This window comes from Gastrolobium bilobum, unplaced genomic scaffold, assembly GCF_033153095.1.
Source record: "Gastrolobium bilobum isolate Gb01-03AN ecotype WA unplaced genomic scaffold, APGP_CSIRO_Gbil_v1 utg30690, whole genome shotgun sequence".
Lineage (NCBI taxonomy): Eukaryota > Viridiplantae > Streptophyta > Magnoliopsida > Fabales > Fabaceae > Gastrolobium > Gastrolobium bilobum.
The window spans coordinates 161,799-183,376 of NW_026896631.1; the positions used below are offsets into that span (position 1 = coordinate 161,799).

Sequence of the window (21,578 nt, forward strand, 5' to 3'; positions counted from 1 at the left end):
TCTTATTTTTTCTTTAATAAATCCATATGACAATAACCTTAACAATTTATTTTTTGACAAATACATTTAAAATCTAATAGTTTAAACTTTAATGTAAAAATTGTGAATTTTCATATATACAGCTTTTATCCTTTGAGCATTCTCCAATAAATAATTTAACAATTTCGGTTTTTAAAGCAAAATAAAAAAAAATAAAAAAAACAGTAGCATCTATGACGCAGATTCAAATCTGTTGTCGTCCTCTCATGTCTCCCTTAACAATAACAACCTATGTAGCACCGATACTGACACGAGACACGTGACACGATACGACACGACACTCCGACACGTTAATTCTAAAAAAATGTAAGATTCTGACACGTTAGGACACGTTTTGATATTAAATAATATTTTTGATTTATGTGGTGTATATTATATTTAATATTCAATAATTTAATAAAAAAATGAATCTAAACTTATAATATTCATAAATTTTGCAAAAAAAACATAAGATATCTCAAATATTTATATTAAACTCAATAAAATAGTAATCGTAATCTAACGAATCTAATAGTTGGAACTAAAAATTCAACGCAATGTAACCTTTAAACCTTTTTTTGAATTTCTATAACGTGTGTTGGAGTGTCGGGGAGTGTCGGAGTGTCCGAGAGTGTCGAGAAGTGTCGGACACGACACGTCAGGGTTGTTGAAGTATTGGTGCTTCATAGATGACAACTTAGAAAAAATATTTTCTTTCCAATGATAATACTTTCTTTTTAAATTGTATTTTTTGGTACTCAATTTTCATTATTTAATCGGAGATATAAGGAAGGAGAAAACATATTTGATTTCCTAATAGAGGTGTCATCAACCGATCCAAACCTATTCAAATCGCGGTGACCGAACCGAAAAACTGAAATCCGAATAAACCGAAAACTGAAAAAAAATCGCAAATTTTAATTAGATTGGATCGGTTTTTGGATGGGTTAATCCAAACCGATCCAATCCAAACCGATCCAATATATTAATTCCTCTCTACCTACTTGGGTCTTTCCCTAATCATGCCTAAAAATTTCTAAATCCAAGACCCATCGACTAAACCCAAGAAAAAATCTAGTCACACTCATCAACCAAATTTTATCTTTGTAAAGCTCATACCTCATTCTCAAAAAAAACTATATTATAGTTTACTAATGCTTTTGTATTTCAAAAAAAAAAAATTACAAAACCAATATATACAAAAGATTTTATTTGCACAATAATCATGAAATAAATTTTAGGTTTTCCAAAAAATCGAAAATCGATCCAATTCAAACCGAAAAAATTGGATCGGATCGGATTTGAAAAAAATCCAAACCAAATGGATGATTATATGATCAAACCGAAGGGATTGGATAGGATGATTTTTGTTTTCAAAATCGTTCCAATCCAGACCACGAACACCCATATTTCCTAAGACACAGCACACATTGTTACATGTGATGTGGATAATAGACCTACCACTGAACCTCTCACGTAGCAACCATGTCAATTCATTCCATGAACGAATCAAGTCGCTGTTGTACATCCACTGGTACCACCCTGCTGCAATGCCTTCTATGCGCAACCCTGCCATCGGTACCTTGAACTCCTCCGGAATTTGCTGAAGAACAAAAAACAATTTTGTTCGAAAAATCCAATTGTTAGGGTCCACTCCACTAAACATTGGAATCTCCAAGCGAATCGCCTTGGATATGTTTCGTCCATCCACTTGTTGATGAATCGGTGGAATGCGAACAGGAGGCTCACGATTGCGTGCGTCCATGGCAAGAACAGAGTTATTGAGTTGCTACAATTGCGAAACAATTAATTGCATCTGATTTTGATAGTCATCCAAACAAGATTCCACTCGAAAAAGTTGTGATTGATTGTCATCCAACCGCGTATCAACACGTTGTTCAAAAGTATTGAAATCCTCAGCAAGATCCTGAACGCGCATTTCATTGAACAGGTGGTGTTCAAATGAAAGCACCAGCTGTTAGGTTTCAACCTAACAGAGAAAGAAACAGAGAACAAAGAAGGAAAAAACAAACCAAGAGTAATGAGTATATTCAGATAAAATCCCAATGTTACAATAGTCTTCTATATGTATCCTAATTCCCTAACTACAAGCCACGTATTAAAGCTACCAACAGAACCTTTTACATCTGTCCCATTTACATTATATCTCTTATTCCTATTACACGTGTCACCTGCACTCACTTAACTAAGTCACGTATCCCTTCAATCTCACAGAAGGTTGCCTTTTTCTTACTGAAGCCCTCCTTGTAACATTCCCTCCCTCTTCAAACACGACCTTGTCCCCAAGGTCCAAGGAGGGATAACAGTGACGCAAGTGTTCCTCTATCTCCCAAGAAGCGTCTTTCGGAACAGAATTGGTCCACTGAATCAAATACTGGCGTTGTGGATGTCTTCTAACATAAGCAGTGCGACCTGCCAACACTGCTAAGAGAACTTGTACCGGTCTATTCTCCTCTGTCACAGATGGAATGGGCATAGGCTGAGTATCCAAACTTCCTCTAAAAGGCTTAAGCAAAGAAACATGAAAAGTAGGATGGATTTGGCAGTTAGGAGGCAACTGCAAACGATAAGCCACACTCCCTACCTTCTTTTCAACAGGGTAAGGTCCAAAATATCCTTTGGCAATCTTATGGCTAGCACGCCTTTCCACTAAAACCTATCTATAAGGCTGTAATTTCACCCAAACTAGATCCCCCACTTCAAATGATCGATCCTTTCTATGTTTATCACTCTGCATCTTCATACGGTTGCGAGCTTGCATCAGATGAGATTTTAACTGTGAGAGGATCTCATCCCTTTGCACTAATAAAGCCTCCACTGCTTATACTTTTACCAATCCCCGAGGACAAGGAGGAATCTGCAATGGTTGCTTACCGAAGACAGCAGTGTAAGGAGTCATACCAATACTTGAGTGTCACTTGAATTATAATGAAACTGTTCCCATCCAAGGAATTCTGACCAACCTTTGGGTTTTTCATGGAAGAAAGCATGCAAATACTGTTCAAGGTAACGGTTTGTCACCTCTATTTGCCCATGCGATTGCGGATGATATGCAGAACTAGTGTGAAGCGAAGTCCCACTTAGCTAGAATAATTGAGACCAAAACTGACTAACGAATAAAGGGTCTCGATGTCACTATCGAACGTGGAAAGCCATGAGTGTACACTACCAATTCACAAAAAAGCTTGGCCACTATTGCTGCTATGAAAGAATGAGGCAACTTGCCAAAGTAGGCAAATTTTGAGAGCCTATCAACTATAACAACATCGGTTGAATAACCTCTGGACATTGGTAACCCAACAATGAAGTCCACATATAAGTCTTCAAACACCCCTTCTGGCATGGCTAAGGGCTGCAGTAACCCACTTGGTTTGGCAGTCTCGTACTTAACCTGTTGGCAGACTATACATTGAGCCACAAAATTCTTCACATCCTTCTTCATGGAACTCCAGTAGAACGTGGCAGATAGCCTTAAAAATGTACGCAACACACCTGCATGTTCTCCAACTAGTGTAGCATGAGACTCATGAATCAACACAGGAATAAGAGAAGAAGTGGAACTTAGCAAAAATGGGTTATTATGGAATATGATACCATCCTTCACAGACAATGAATTATCGGCTCCAGCATCAGTATTAAGCTTCTGATGACACTGTAACAAATAGGGGTCTTGTAAATTTTGCTTCCTTATTTCTTCTAGAACATTAAAAACCGGTTCCGAAATCAAGGCATGCAACCCAAAGTCCTCGTGCACTCTTGACAAGGCGTCTGCTACAACATTACTACTACCCACGTTATATTCAATTGTGAATGAGTATCCAAGTAACTTACATAGATATTTTTGTTGTTCAGTTGTCTGGATAGTCTGATTCAACAATTCCTTGATGCTTTTATGGTCAGTTCTAATCACAAAAATAGATCCCAACAAGTATTGTCTCCAACACTTGACAGCAGCAGTTATTGCATATAGCTCTCGGACATAAGTGGAAGAATTAGCCATCTTCATTCCCAATTTCTTACTGAAGAAGGCTAGAGGTCTTTCCCACTGTAAAAACATTGCTCCTACTCCACTGTTCGAAGCATCTGTTTCTATGGAAAATGGAAGAGAAAAATCTGGTAAAACCAATATTGGAGTCTTACTCATAGTCTCCTTCAATTGCTGGAAGGCTAGAGATGCTGCTTCCATTCACAAAAACTCATCTGATGCTTTTAACAAATCTGTTAAAGGAGCAGCGAGCATGACATAATTCCTTACGAAACGACGATAATAACCCGTAAGGCCTAAGAATCCCCTCAATTGTTTCACATTACAAGGCACTGGCCAATCCAACATGGCTTGAATTTTCTTCGGATTAGCATGGACTCCTTGGCTTGAAACAACATGACCCAAATATTCAATGGAAACAGCCCCAAATGAGCACTTGGACAACTTCACAAAAAATTTATGCACCTGTAAACAACTCAAGACAATAGCCAAATACTCAACATGTTCATCCATGGATTTACTAAAAACCAGTATATCATCAAAGAACACAATTATAAATTTGCACAAATGAGGTTTAAACAACTGATTCATTACTGCCTGAAATGTGGCTGGAGCATTGGTCAAACCGAATGGCATAACTAGAAACTCATAGTGGCATTCATGAGTCCTAAAAGTTGTTTTCTTCACATCTTGAGGCAGTACCCGAATTTGGTGGTACCCAGCCCTCAAGTCCAATTTGCTAAAAATCCTTGCTCCTCCCAACTCATCCAAGAGCTCATCAATGGTAGGAATTGGAAACCTGTCCTTGACTGTTATGGAATTCAAAGCCCTATAATCGATGCACATTCGCCAAGTATCATCCTTCTTGCGCACTAAGAGGATAGGAGATGAAAAGGGACTCTGAGAATGTTGTATGAACCCAGCTGAGATCAACTCAATTACCTGTCGCTCTATTTCTGCTTTCTGGTGGTGACCATATCTATATGGTTTAACATTCACTGCCTTTTATCCTTCCACCAAATGAATAGCATGATCTCGTCCCCAAGAAGGAGAAAGCTCATGTGGGATCTGAAACACTTCTTGATACTGCCATAAAACTTGCCACAATTGCTCAAGCATGACATCCTTGACAGCCACTAATTCATTTCCTGATTCTAAAGGACAACCCTCTGTTTGTTGCAATAATGCAAGGCAACTCAGCTCCCGTCCATTGTTGTGGACCACCATATCTTCTGATGCATTACGTTTCTTATCTCCCTCCAACACTATATGCCTCCCTTGCCACTGAAATTCCATTAAAGACCTGGCATAGTCATGAATGACCTTGCCAAGGGTCTCCAACCAAGGCATTCCCAGAACAATATTAAGGTCACATAGCTCCAACACCCAAAAATCAATAAGGAATTCATGTCCTTGCAGATTAATTACTACCTTGAGGCATCTCTTATCAGCGGACAAAAATTCTCCATTACCTAAGAAAACCCGTATTTTTTGGGGAACGAGTCAAAGGCAAGTTCAAGTTGCATGCTACTTGTCTTCTAAGGAAATTATGAGTACTTCCAGAATCAATCAACACAGGAATCTCACAGCCCTTAATGATTGTGGTAAATACCAGGGAACGCGTGCCAGAATGATTAGCCAAGGCATGTAAAGCACCCTCCTGAGAATTCTTAAGGTTGCTGGTCGTCTGCCATAAAATCTCCTCCTCTTCTTCCATTTCTTCTTGTACTTCATCTATATCTCCCACCATTAAAAACAACTTATTCTTACACCTGTGCTTAGCATTCCATTTCTCCTCACAATAGTAGCAGATTCCCTACTCCTGTTTCTTTTCCAAATCGGCATAAGAAAATCTCTTCACGGCTGTAGGAGCAGGTAATGCCAACACTGGGTTGGGAGCATTTAATTGAGGCACCGTGGTTTTAGGAAGTGCTAATTGAGGAACTGTGGAAGTGGTAGTAGTAGAAACATCAGCTTCATTAGAAGGAAAAGTCTTCGAAAAAATGTCTTACCACCCATGGAAAAAGAAGCACGAAGCTCTGTATGATGATCGTCATAAGCCAATGCTTGTTGCATCTCCTGATGTAATGTCAATGGGGATCTAAGCTACACTGCACTTCGAAGCTCAGGTTGCAGGCCGGAGACAAAGAAACTCAGATACAAATCATCATCAAGCCCTGGCACCTGATTGATCATCATCTCAAATTGCTGTATGTAATCACGAAAGGTACCCATTTGAGTCAGTTTGGAGAGTACTCCCTTCAAATTCGTATAAGCAGAGGCTCCGAACCTCTCACGCAGCAACCATGTCAATTCATTCCATGAACGAATCAAGCCGCTGTTGTACATCCACTGGTACCACCCTGTTACCATGCCTTCCATGCGCAACCCTGCCATCAGTACCTTGAACTCCTCCGGAATTTGCTGAAGACCAAAAAACAATTCTGTTCGAAAAATCCAATTGTTAAGGTCCACTCCACTAAACACTGGAATCTCCAAGCGAATCGCCTTGGATATGTTTCGTCCATCCACTTGTTGATGAATTGGTGGAATGCGAACAGGAGGCTCATGATTGATTGTGTCCATGGCAAGAACAGAGTTATTGAGTTGCTGCAATTGCGAAACAATTAATTGCATCTGATTTTGATAGTCATCCAAACGGGATTCCACTCGAAAAAGTTGCGATATATTATCATCCAACCGCGTATCAACACGTTGTTCAAAAGTATTGAAATCCTCAGCAATATCCTGAACGCACATTTCATTGAACAGGTGGTGTTCAAATGAAAGCAACAGCTGTTATATTTTATCTGAATATACTCATTACTCTTGGTTTGTTTTTTCCTTCTTTGTTCTCTGTTTCTTTCTCTGTTAGGTTGAAACCAAGAGTAATGAGTATATTATGATAAAATCCCAATGTTACAATAGTCATCTATATGTATCCTAATTCCCTAACTACAAGCCACATATTAAAGCTACCAACAGAACCTTTTACATCTGTCCCATTTACATTATATCTCTTATTCCTATTACACGTGTCACCTGCACTCACTTAACTAAGTCACGTATCCCTTCAATCTCACATAAGGTTGCCTTTCTCTTGCTGAAGCCCTCCTTGTAACACTATAATTATATAATAATTGCTATCATTGAGAACCAATTTATTAGTTTTCTTATGTGAATTTATAATATAAGTAATATATTTATATTTTTTTTAATTTATGAACAGTAAATTCGGTTGAATACGGTTGAACCAATTCTCCAGTGACCCAATACATCGACCTAGTGGATGATCGGTCCAAATTTTAAAATATTTGGTTAAATCGAATATATATAACTTTATAATAAATATTAAAGTAATCATATTGTAAATAAAATACGTGATGGTTAAATAGTTGGTCTTGAAATTATATAAATGGAGTGGCGAGGTTCGGATCAACTCAGTCTGTAACTTTAGCACATATTAAAAATTGTTATCAAGCCATTAAAATTGGTTTAATAGTGAGAGGTTTGGGTAGCTTACATGAGGTCTTAGGCTCAAAACCACCATTATATCCACACACAAAATTGCATGTTATCCTTAATCTTAAATTTGAGGTAGGATATTCTTACTACTAAATATTTCTACTACCAATTTACTATCACTCGTTATTCTTGGATCTCAATTTTCAGTAGATAATTTTTGAAAAAAACTTGAAGAGAGAGAGAGAAAAATAGCTTTTAATTTATTTCTCGAAGTACGTAATTATATTATAGTGGTAATGGATTGATAATAGAAATATTTGATAGTAAAAATATCCTACATCTCTTAAAAAGTATATTACAAGATACAGAATAATCATTTTAATTCAAGACGTATCATAGCTTATAATAATTCGCGCACAAGTATATGCAGGTAAATGAACGATTAAAATTTAATAAAAAAATTGATATTTTTATACCAACACAAATTTATCATTCCTTCTCGACTTGACAAAAAAATTAAAATATTGTTGTTTTAATAAATAATTATAAAAATATAGTTGTTTTGAATTAATTTATGAATCTATTGTATCCATTCACTTTCAATTTGGGCGTGACCATTCACGCCTAAGTTAGACGTGACCTAAAAGTCATTCACACTTAAGTTAGGCATGACTTATCTGGTGTTGACACGTGGGACAAAAAAATAAACAGTTTAATAGTAAAACTTCGAAAAATCATAACTTTTGAATTGGGTGTCTGAATTAGATAAAAAAAATTATTTCATATAATTTTTCCATATCTAAGCAATGACACCTCATTTGGCATACTTTATCTTTTACATACATAGTTTAAATTTGCAACAATGGTACTATAAGATCGTTTAAACCAAAAAGCCTCTGTATTTTTACTGAACCAAAATAATTCATAAAACTCTTTATTTAATGATCTAAAATCAAAGGAAATTACACTCTAAATTTTGTTTTGACATTTTGTGAGACCATTTTTAAGAAATCAAAGTACTTCACTTTGGAGGAAATTATATATTTTTCCAGCGGCGGAGCCACAAGGCACCTGTTTGTTTTTTTTACTTATTACATATATTACATAATTAATTATAATTAATCAAGCTTCAAATTATAATTTGGAACCACCTAAATATAAAATCAAATGCTCAATATAAAGTAACAATAAATTATTTAAATGCAAACAAATAATAAAGAACGTGTACATTATGTTATTTTTGTGTTTCACCTTCTTTTATTTTTTATCTCGTATATTTTTTTTCGCTTTATTCTAATAAGTTATGTTATTTATTCTTATTCCTATTATTTTAAAAAAGAAAGACTTCTAAACTTAATCACAAAAATGATTAGTTGACCTATTTCAGAATTTGGGCTCAAATAAACCCCTTAAAAGTAGAGAAAAGGATTTGTCTTTTTAAAGAACAGAACCTTGTGTCCTTTTGGTTTTTGACACTATATCTTATTGGTAAGACATAGTTATAATATGAAAAATTACTTTTTTTTTTTCTCTTTCCTCAGTCACTTCAACTAACGTGTAGAGAGAGAAAAAATAACTTTTCATGAAAATAGTTTTTATGTTATAATTATGTCTTAGCGGTAAGACATAATGTTAAAAACTAAAAAGACATAATTTGTGTTATTTAAAAGGATACACACACTTTACCCTTGACAATAACAATCATGAAACCAAATGAATAACAGGTCTATAGTTATGGAATATGAAGGTTTATTAAACTATTGTGTTTTGGGTTATTGAAAACACAAAAAATAGTCAAAAACCTAATTCCCAAATGTGAGAACATTCCTTCGTGCAAATGGTTGTTGCAAATAAGGGCGATGTTCTCTAACGAGAGATATTGAAAATTTAAGGAATAGAAAAAATGAAAGAGAAGACAAAGGACAATGCTTATTATACATATAATTATTATGGGTTTTATTTTTCTTATGTTGCATGAGACAAGTTGTCTCATGCAACCCACAAAAAATGGGTGGGACCCACTAAAAAGGAAGAAAGAGAAAATAAAGAAGCGAGTCCCACTCATTTTTTGTGTGTTGCATGAGACAACTTGTCTCATGCAACATAAGAAAAATAAAACCCAATTATTATATTTGATTGTTTTCATATTTTTAGGACAATGTTTGGTTCATTACTTATTATGTTGTAGGAAGAAAGTGAAATTCTTATGTTTGAAATGCTTACCGAAAAGATTAGTGTATTTTTATATTTTTTATTTGATATATAATCAATGATAATTGTTCATTTGAATTTTCAATGTTATGTGATATTATTTAGTACATAATTTAGATCATTATGCTACAATTCATATTAAAAAAGGCTTTACTGATAAATATTTTAATAATTTAATATGTCAAATTTTATGGCACCACCTAAATTATTGGACTGGCTCCGCCACTGTATTTTTCTGTTGTGCAATCAATATGTCAAGTTAAACCTGGGATCAGAAATTTTACCTTTTGTCATGTGTTTTAGATATAGATTGACCCAAAAATAAGTCCTTATGCAAATGTGATACGTGAATTAATACAAGCCCAACAATAAGTCATCAAAGCAAATGCATTAAACTTAATTACCTTTCCAAAAAATCACATGTGAATATCTTTAGGAAAAAAAACTAGAAAAAGAAATACTAAAATAGTTTTCACATTGTTATTAAAAGTTACGCCAGACTAGTCAATTCATCTAAGAAATACATATATCAACAACTACTAAATCACACAGTTATATATGTTTGTAATAATACATTAAAAATTTTGTATTTTTTAATGCAACTTAAAGAACATAGGATTCATGTATATATAAAAAAAAAATAGAATTTTCACCAATCTTTCTCACATATTATATTCTCACCAATCTCTTATACACTTTTATATTGTGGCATTTTTTTTCTCACTATTTCAAAACACAAATTTTAATTTGATCAAACTCACGCATTTTGCGCTAAAAGCAATGTCAAAGAAGGTGTCCAGTTAATCATATCACACATAAACGTTCCACGTGTTTTTCAGCCCCTACAACCAAAAGCAATCCCACACGACCATGGCTTTCCCATGAATCCATGATCAACACTTCACTCACATCACATGGGCCTGTTTCCTTAATATCAACGCTTCTGATTTCCCTACCAAAACGCATCCTAGCCGTCCCACTGAATCCAAACCAGACCAAGGGTGGGTGAGTGGGCCCCACCGGCCCACCCTTGTCCTCCAAATAGTGAGACAAGTTGCTTTAAAGCTGCTAGTGCTGCTACCGACAGCTATGTTTGCCTTTGTCCATAATTTATGCATTAAATTTGAAACAATACCAATGCGAAAGTAAGTGCATTAAATTTAGGGTTTATTATTTATTATGTTGCTGTAAATGATAAATTTATTTTTTATATACTTATAAAAATATATAAGATTTATATTCTCTTTTTTTTTCACATAAAATTATATAGATTTTACGTATATTTTTATAAAGAGGTAGGATCTTTGATATCGGTATCAAATTTGAACTTTGACACCTTATTTGAAAGTTATTAGATCAAAAAAGATTAATGACTTTAATTTGTAAGCATGTGACACCATTGATTTTTTTGATCTAATGACTTTTAAATGAGGTGTCAAATTTCAAATTTGACATTTATATCAAATGATTAGGTCTCTTTTATAAATATAGGAGATAAAATTTATCTAGTGTATTAAGAGAATCATTCCTCCCTTAAATTTATTATTCACTTCCCTATAAAATACAATCTTGCATTTCCAACTTTACCACAATTGCATCATAATACTAGTGGCAAAGAACTCTGAACCTTGATCATTATATTGTGTAATAGACAAGTTGAAACACAGGGCTTGGAATACAGATATTTGGGTTTTTGATTGTTTTGGCTTAGATTACTTGTGGGAAGATGGAAAACGCAGTGACATATGAGCATGATCTCAACCTCAAGGCAACCGAGCTTAGATTGGGGTTGCCAGGGACAGAGGAAAAGGAAGAGAAAAAAACCATTTCTGGTGTCAAAAGCAACAAAAGGCAATTGCCCGAAACATCTGAAGAGTCTGTTTCCATTTCCAAGGCCTCAAATAGCCAACAAGTGAAGAATGATGCTGCCCCTCCTGCCAAGTAAGTTTATATATGATTAAAGACTAAAGGTTTCAGTCATGTGGTTGATCAAATAATATCCAAGAATAACCCACTTTTTTTTCATATATATATATATATATATATATATATATTTTGGATCTGAATTCTGAGCTAATTCATTCAATTTATTGACATACCAGAGAAAAGATAGTGGGGTGGCCACCAATCAGATCATATAGGAAAAACAGCCTGCAGGAAGCTCAGGGTGCTGGGATCTACGTGAAAGTGAGCATGGATGGAGCTCCTTACCTCAGAAAGATTGACTTGAAGATCTATGGTGGCTATCCAGAACTCCTCAAGGCTCTAGAAACCATGTTCAAGTTGACCATAGGTGAGAATAAATTTTGCTTTTGGCTACATCTATTATTTAAAGAGGGTGACACTCAACCAGTGGTAATCAAATCCAAGAAATTGTCTCTTTAAAAATATGTAAGGGTCTAAGAATTGTCCATATTCCTAGCTTTGTTAGTTGGGGTTTAATAGCTAGTGTTTACGGCCTACAATTTATTGTCTTTATTGTGGTGAAACTAGTTAGTTATTCAAATTTTTAGGATGAAAAATAACTTGGGTTTTGTTATATCAGGTGAGTACTCTGAAAGAGAGGGTTATAAGGGATCTGAATATGCACCTACATATGAAGACAAGGACGGTGACTGGATGCTAGTTGGAGATGTTCCATGGGAGTAAGTTCTTTCTCTTTGTTTTTGTTCATGTCTCTGGTTTGTCTCTTAGCTATACATATTCTCAACCTTACAGAACTTGCTTTTTCTCTGCAGCATGTTTACGACTTCCTGCAAAAGGCTAAGAATCATGAAAGGTTCAGAGGCTAGAGGTTTGGGCTGTGGTGTATGAGAAACAACTAAATTACTATGACAATGATGAGCACTATGCATGATTGAGAGTTTTGCTTTCAAGAAAAATCAGCTTGGGTTCTTGGAACAATTGGATTTTGAATACTGTATCCGACCACCATCCCTATGTGGAGTTGGATTCTGAAGTAACAAGATGGAAGATTATTTCTACAAGTTTGTCAACATTTCTGGTTTTTTGAGATCTGTGATGGGGTGCTATTGCTATTTTTTCCATTGAACATTTTCTATGAGAATGGAAATTTGCTTCAAATGAGCTTTGTGTACAAGAGAGTTAGATGGGATTGATATGTTCGTCAAAGTTTTTTTGTTTTTGTATCAATACAAAAATACAGTGTAATACACCAAATATTTGTATCTATTATGTTGTCTGTAATTGAATGGACACAAAACTAACTGTGCCACATCCGGAATTTCTTCCTCTTTCTACTTGCATCTAAACTCTGTTTTCATAATCCATTTACGTCTCTTTATTATTTCGAAAAAAAAAAAAATTGGATGAAGGGTGAGTGGGCTTATGACCAAGGAAAGTCACAAGGTTGAAGCTGATCTGATCCGTCACAGAATTCATGTTATGGTATTGTTATGAATATATGGTTATTGGTTCTAGAACGGGTTTGTTAACATTAAATATGGCACTAGGCGTAGTTACAATCACAGTAATTGAATTAAAGTACAGATAAACTTCTTCTTTTTTATTTATAAACATTTCTGCTCTAAATAAAATTACAATCTTTTTTATTTATAAACATTTATGCTCTAAATAAAATTACATTAAGTATTCCACTCATAGTTTAAGTTGTAATTTTATTTAGAGCAGAAATGTTTATAAATAAAAAGAAAAAATTTATCTGTATTTTAATCTAATTGTTGTGATTGTAACTATGTCTAGTGCCATACGTAATGTTAACAAATCGATTCTAGAACGGGGTGTTACAGTTATCAAAATTTGTTATCTTAATGTCCTTTATTTTAGTACAATATGAGTCTTATTTTTGCCAACCCCACTTACACATATCATGGTATTGAGTTGTAAGCCAAATCCGTGTTGAGAATGTTATGGGGAGTCCAAATGATAAATGAATTTATATCACGTCTTAATCCAAAATCATAAGGTTATAGACCAATCTTAAGGTTATAATTCTGTGTCTTTGTGCACTTATATGATCTTTACTTTATTTATTTCTAACCGAGATGAGATTTCATCACTGCCTACACTTTATTTCCAACATGACCAAAAACTGTTATGCAAAAGAAATTTCGTTAGTCAATATATTATACATTACGCATGATATAGTGAGGTTAGAAAATAAAACGGTTGGTTGTTGGCAAAGTAATCTTCAGAGTTGATCTAGTATTGGATCAAGAAACTAATTAAAAAAATCATGAGCAAACAATCCAGAAGCTAGGATATGCCCTTAAAATTAAAAAACCAGTATTTAATCCAGAATATTTTTAAATAGCTTTTCTGAAGTTGTTATTGTATAGACATGAAGCGGTGAGGTTAGGGAAGTAAATGATGATTGGGAAGTATAAGCAACTTTTCGGTTTTTCCCACGGGAATCTTTATAGCAGTAATAAAAAATTTGACTTGGTAGATAATGAAAGATCATGAACAAGCATGGCAAACAATGCAGAAGACAGGATCTACTCTAGATCTTGTTTGTATTGAAATAATGAAAAGCTCTGCGAGACAATTATTCATATCTATAGAAAAACTTCATAGATCAAAAAGCAAAAGTGTCATGTATTTTTGCAGAGTAAAGGGATGAAGTTTCCAAGGTAATTCATGTGCATAGGAAAGTGCATGCATCACAATTTAAACTCAAATCAGAATTTCACCTACTTTTTGTGTCATGTAATATCAAAAAAAAAAAAAGAGTAAACGGGACTCACTAAAGAGAAAAAAGATAAAGAAAAAATAAATAAATTTCACTACTTTTTATATGTACATGAAACAAAATTGTCTCACTTAATATGAGAAACATATTTTTCATTAAAATATAATCTTAAAATGAGCTTCATTTTTTGTTTTATTAGTTGCTTGACAGGCACTGTCCGGGTTATTGTTAAGAAGTTAAAATTAGGCATAAAGCTTGTTAGTTTCTAAATAAGGATCGAGAATCTTATATTTACAAATTTTTTATTTATAAATTTTTATAAACTACACTATATCTTATCGGTAAGATATTTTTGAGTAAAATCTTATCAGTAAATCATAATATAATATGAAAGTTAGTAAAAAAAAAAATTATCAATATAATTATATAACCCTCCTCTCTAAATAATATTAACTGCACAACTGTAACATTAAAAAAAAAATGACTTTTTTCACAACGTTATTTTTTTTGGTAAACTTTTTCAAAACGTTATTTGATATCTGTTTATCTACGCCTATTTATTCCAGGAAAACAAAATGGGTTTTATGTTTATTCTTTTAAATGATATAAAGTTGTGCCATTTTAAATGAAAGAAACACATAAACATTGAAAATCATGGGAGAAGAAAATGAATATTTTTTTAATTTAAATTTTAAATAAAAAATATTAGTTTATGCCTTTCTCTCACTTAAAATAACACAATTCTATGTCTTTTAAAAGAATAAATATTTTTCCCAAAATAAAAAGACAAAAAATGCGTATTAGAAACGGGATTACTTCTTCGTGGTGCAAGCAAAAGATAATTTTATCTGTGCATACGCATGAAAGTGGTTATGACCTTGTAAAGAGAACAGAGAAAAAATAAAATAAGGTTCATCTAATTTTTATAAATGTTTAGGAGAATTATTAAACTCGTTAAAAAATAGTTCTTTATTATATTAAAGAGAAAGTTATACAAAATAATGTAATATATATATGGGGAAGGATCCGTTTATAAACTTTTTTGAATTTCTTTTACAAATTACACTATGTTCTCTTGAGAGAACATAGTTTAACTAGTATTCTCCCGGGAGAACATAGTGTAGTTTGTAAACAAAAAAGTTTGTAAATATAACTTGCCCATGTATATAGGAAAAAATATTTCTCAAGCAGCTTGAGATAAGTTTATCTCCGGCCACCCTAAAACTACGTCGTTTTATTTATTTATTTTCTTATATTAATTGATTTACCTTTGAATGGTTACGATTTCGTTTTTCTCTCTCTTCTTTATCACCATTGATCCATCTTTGTATGGTTATGATTTAGTAGCCGGAGATAAAATTATCTCAAGCAGCTTGAGAAATAATAAGCCCTATATATATATATATATATATATATATATATATATGAGGTAGGATCCTTTGACACCGGTGTAAAATTTGAAGTTTGACACCTAATCTAAGAGCTGTTAGATCAAAAAAGATCAACGACTCTGATTTGTAAGCATGTGACATCATTGATCTTTTTTATCTAACGGCTCTTAGATGATGTGTCAAACTTCAAATTTGACACCGGTGTCAAAGGATCTTGGCTATATATATATATATATATATATATATATATATATATATATATATATATAAATGGGTTTAATGTCTCTTATGTTGTATGTGATAAAATTATCCTCTACACACACATAAAAGTATGTGGAGCTCATATTTTTTTTTTATCTCTCTTCTCTTCACATGGTCCCACATGGATCCACACACTTTTATGTGTGTATAAGAGATAATTTTATCTCTTACAACATGAGAGACATTAAACCCATATATATATATATATATATATAGGGAGGGATCTTTTGATTCTGGCATAAGACTTAGAAATCTTACTTCTCGTCTCAGTAGTTGATTTCTGTCTATTTAATGGTTGTTATTTATTTGAAAAAATAATAAATTAATTAATATAACTCAATAAATTAAAATCGTTCGATAGACAGAAATTAACAGTCAGGTCAAGGAGTAAGACTTCTAAATCTTATACCAGAGTCAAAAGAACTCTCCCTTATATATATATATATGTGTGTGTGTGTGTGTGTGTGTGTAAAAATAATTCTCATGTTATAAGAGAAGTCTTTCTCCTACTAGTGATACATCGAAATGTGTACAACAACTTTTTTGTTTTTATTTTTTAATGGGAGGTGAGACCCATCACATCTTGTGTCTATAGTAGTAGAAAGAATTCTCCTACAACATGAGAAAAAAGAGACCCATATATATATATATATATATATATATATATATATATATATATATATATATATATGTATATGAGGTATGATCATTTGACACCGGTGTCAAATTTCAATTTTGACACCTCATCTCAGAGCCGTTAGATTAAAAAAGATTAATGGTGTCACATACTTGCAAATCAGAGTCATTGATTTTTTTTTTTATCTAACGGTTCTGAGATGAGATGTCAAAATTGAAATTTGACATCGGTGTCAAAGGATCCTACCTATATATATATATATATATATATATATATATATATATATATATATATATATAAACTACTCTCACGCTACCTGTGATAAATTTTTTCTTCTACACATCATTCGATAACTGTGCCACATTTTTTTCTTTTTATTTTTCAGGTGGTGAAGCTCACAAGTTTGTCTATATGACATGAGATAACTTATCTCCTTTAACATGAGATTAATAAAATCCATATATATGTGTGTGTTTTAAATCAACATTTTCCAATGTTCATTGACTTTTCCGACAATGATTGTCTTTCTTAGCTGTGGATCCTTCATCTCCAAGTTGTGATCATTCGCCAAAGAAAAATTGCAACATTCATTTGATGAGAAAACTTTACTTCTAATTTCCGTACTTGTAAAAGTAAGTTTACAATTGTATATAATTTTTTTTTAAAATATTAGTATATATTTAAAAAATCAGACCGAATATGAGTTTTTTTTTTTTTTTTAGTAAAGACCATTTTTGATCCTTCATCCCCACTTGAGTTCTTTATAAAAATAAATTAGTCAGTTAGTCCCTAAAAAATTTAAGGTGAACCCATTTTAGTTTTTTTGAGAGACTAATATGGGTCTTTTTTGAATTTTTGGTAAGAGACTAAAATGGGTCTTTTTTGAATTTTTGAGGGACCACGATTTCAACTAAATGGGTTCACTTTGAATTTGTTAGGGACTAACTGACTAATTTATTTTTGTAAGGGACTAAAGTGGAGAACGTGTTTTTTGTTAGAGACTAAAAATGGTATTTACTTTTTTTTTTTACTAAATATGAATCAACAAATCAGACCGAATAACTTGCAGTACTGATTTAATAAATTATCAGCCTGAGTTGTACATACTTGACCCATTAGGTATTGATTGTATTCGGCCCAGCTGGCAATGGGTCCGTCCTATCTAGACTGGTCGACCCTAAATATTCTACATATAATTACAAAATTTAGAAATTTTAATTTTATAGTATAAGAATACTTTATAGAAAAATTATTTAAATATATGAAGAATTATAAAAAAAACATAACGAAATATTATATATATATATATATGTGGTAAAATTATTTTTATAGCCGCTTTACAACAATAACAGATGTATGTTTATGATTCTCTACATTTAATAATTTCACGTATATATATGGCAAATATTTGATTGCTACAAGTACAACAACCGTAAAAATATAAACTCCTATATATATATGTGTGTGAGAGAGACAAAGTTTTGTTTTTTGTTTTTTTACCAAACTATATTGGTTTGAGTGAATAGGGTTCGAGTTCTTTAAGCATATAATTTTGGATTTAATTTAAAGATTTATCTGTATTTAAAAAATATTGTTGAAAAGAATTTTACCCTTAACACTTAACTATGAAATCAAATTTTAGAGTTAGCAAAACCAGCTACTCTTTCCCGTCCCACCTCAAACCTATTGAAAATAGGATGGGTGAGACAGGTTGACCCACTATTAATAAGTGAATTAAAAATATCAATTTATTTCGTTTTTAAGGCGGATTAGCGAGTCAATTTGTCTAAATAAAATAAAATAAAAAATTTATTTTTTCCTAATGTGTCTTTTAATATAAAAAAATATATATTGAGATCATATGTTATTTAATGATTTGTGGGATTAAATGAAAAAGTTACTCCGGGTGTGTAGATTTTTACAAATATTATTATTACAAAATTGCTTTAATAATAGTATTTTGTATGAAAATACTTGGCATTTTGTTTTGTTCAGTTGTAATGATAGTGAACTGACCATTGGAAACAACTATAGATGTTGCAATTTTGCAACAAAACTGCATATTTTGAGATATAAAGTCAAATATAATATATATGAAACTAAATTCATTAAAGGGAGGGTTATATTTACAAACATTTTGTTTACAAACTCTTACAAACTACACTATGTACTTCCGGGAGTACATAGTGTAACGAGTACATAGTGTAATTTACAAAAATTTGTAAAAAAAATTGGTAAACAGACCTTCCCCCTTCATTAATATGTTGGTGAAAAAATAATGTGATATATATGAAGATAACAAATGGAAAAAAAATTGACCTGCAGACTCAATCGCCCCATACTCGCCCCGCCCTAAACTTGCGTTGACCCACCTATATGCAAGGTGGGTTATGTTGGGTTGGTAACGTGACCTCTCATGTAAGGGGTGATGTTGGACACAATAGTGCATCCCATAGAGCATAATAATATGGGCACCACCCTATTCTTCAGAGAAATCTTCTTCCCATTATAAATATCACATTCTCCATTAAAGAGGCACCTTCACCACATTACTCGCTATTGTTATTCTTCTACATTGCAATCTCACTTTGTCAAAATGTGTCCCTTTGCACCACCTCTGCCCTTTATTGTCATCGGATCACCTTGACATATTATAATATCCCTTGAGAGAAACAATCATATCTCATATTTCTCATACTCAAGTTTAAGACTATTTATTTTTAGAAAAGTGTTCATCATTAATTATGTAGCATCGACACGCGACACGACACCTTATAACATTTCAAGAGGTCAATTTTAAAAAATATAGATTTCGACATATTGGGACATGTTTTAATATTAAATAATATTTTTATTATATATATAGTGTATATTACATTTGTCATTAGGAAAGTATCTCTTTACGCATTTTTGCCTTTCTTGATTAATCTTTTGATCCTTGTGTGGAGGAACTCGACTAGAATCTTCATTAAGTCATTGTTCACTACAGTATCTAAAAGAAAAATAAAAAACAATTAAAAAATTATATTAATTAAGAGAAGTATTAAACTCATTCATATTTAAAAGCTTACTTGATATTCAAAGCATGTGCCAAATAATGTAATGGAGTTCAATTTTTGGTCCAACGATCCACAAGAATGCCATGCACCACCCTATAAAAAGTTGAGGTCTCATCCATCCTCTTTATTTCATGAAAGTATATAACATTATTCACTTTCTCAATCATCTCATTCCACATATCATAAATCAAATGAAGACAAGGTTTATTAGTGTCATAAATCCTGATCAAATCATAATGGGAGCAATGAAAGAAAGTATGTAAACAATTGAGTCCCACCAAAGATCATGCAATATCTTATCCTTAACAACTCTGGCCCTCCCTTGATTATTATCTTTTTTTAAACTCTCCATTTTTCATGAATTACCATGACCACCTTTTATTAATTTGAACTTTAGCATCACAATCATGGAAGAAAAATGGGTTTCAGCTATAGAAAGAAATTTCAATCCCACAAACTCATTAAACATTGATAGTCTCATAGAATGATTCATTATAAAGTTCTATATTGTAGCAACATCTCCAACAATTTCATAAATCCAACAACAATTTTAGCAGAACAAATATTTTTCACAACAAAATTTTGTGTATTAACAATACATTGTGTCCAAGTAATAGACGAAAATTCTTGCTCAATAAGCTGCCTTACTCCCTTACAATTTTTAGCATTATCCATGATTACTTGAACCACTTTTTCATTCCCAACTTCTTGAATTACTTCTTTTAACAACCTGAAAATAAAATGTCTATCCTTAGTCTCTCCTAAACAATCAATTGATTTCAAAAATATATCTTCACCATCAGACACTTCCATGAAATTAATAAGTGGTCTCCTTTGTGAATCACACCATCCATCACTCACAATACTAACACCCTTCTCATTCCATCTAGCTCGAATAGGTGCACACAACTTATCAATATTTTCTTTCTTTTTCTGCAAAAGAGTGGTTCGCAACGAGTTATATCTTGGTGACAAATAACCTCCAATATTATGATCTGCGACATAAGTGAAGGCGGCTTGAAAATATAGGTTCCCTGCTAAATTGAATGGCAATCCTACTGAATAAAACATCCTAGAAAGCAAGTGATTTAATTCTTCTCGCGCCTCAACATTGAATTCCCTCTCAAAAGGACTTCTAGTTGAACTTCCACCCTCACTCCCAATTCTTCTTCTTCTTTTTCGAGTTTGAATATATGGAAAAGCTAGAAGGGGGTAAAGGTATATTTTTGGGCGCATTATTCTTCAATCTCACACTAGCTTCTTATTCTAGTTTATCCAACTCTAGCAAGTCTTTTGTTTGCACATGTAAACATTTTGTAATTCCTTTACACAAATGAGCCCTTACTCTAGTATACAAACTTTTATAATCCTTTCCACAAAAATTGCATTTCCAAGATAAATTCCCTCCTACTTCCATTCCAATGTCTACTTTGGCAAATGCTTGGTTGGCCGAGATCTGCTCGAGGCTAGAGGGGAGCAAAATGTGAAGAGAAAGTATTATATTTGAGGAGCAACTGATTATTCTAGAGAGAAAATCTACCAATAGTATGCAAGCTTACACATCCACCAATATAGCATTGTATATCAGGGAAAGATTATAAAAACACGCTTAGAGAAGGGAAATCAATGAAGGCAATTAAACAAAGATCAAATAGAAAAGATAGAACGATTTTATACCTAGAAGCCACACTTGTCTTAAGTTTAGGATTGCCAATAAGCACTTGTTATCAACTCAATCAAACAAAGTTGATGATTATGAATGAACAAGGACTGGGTTTATCCCTTAAACTAAGCTTAGGCGTTACCTTGGAAAAATCAAAAAAACATACAAGTAGAGAGCAATTCTTGAAAGATGATA

The 21,578-nt window shown here is 32.8% G+C and overlaps 1 protein-coding gene across 2 annotated transcripts; it reads left to right on the top strand.

Moving 5' to 3' along the window:
- The first annotated feature begins 11,305 nt into the window (after positions 1–11,305).
- On the top strand, positions 11,306–12,951 carry LOC133301139 (auxin-induced protein 22B-like). 2 transcript variants are annotated; one of them, XM_061500748.1, is made up of 5 exons: positions 11,306–11,579; positions 11,619–11,641; positions 11,803–11,993; positions 12,246–12,345; positions 12,439–12,951. In XM_061500748.1, exons 1-5 carry the CDS (start codon positions 11,427–11,429, stop codon positions 12,512–12,514), a joined length of 543 nt encoding a protein of 180 aa, XP_061356732.1. In that variant the 5' UTR covers positions 11,306–11,426; the 3' UTR covers positions 12,515–12,951. The 2 variants fall into 2 exon arrangements, with proteins under 2 accessions (XP_061356732.1, XP_061356731.1); XM_061500747.1 differs by having other exon boundaries at positions 11,306–11,641.
- Positions 12,952–21,578: the final 8,627 nt, after the last annotated feature.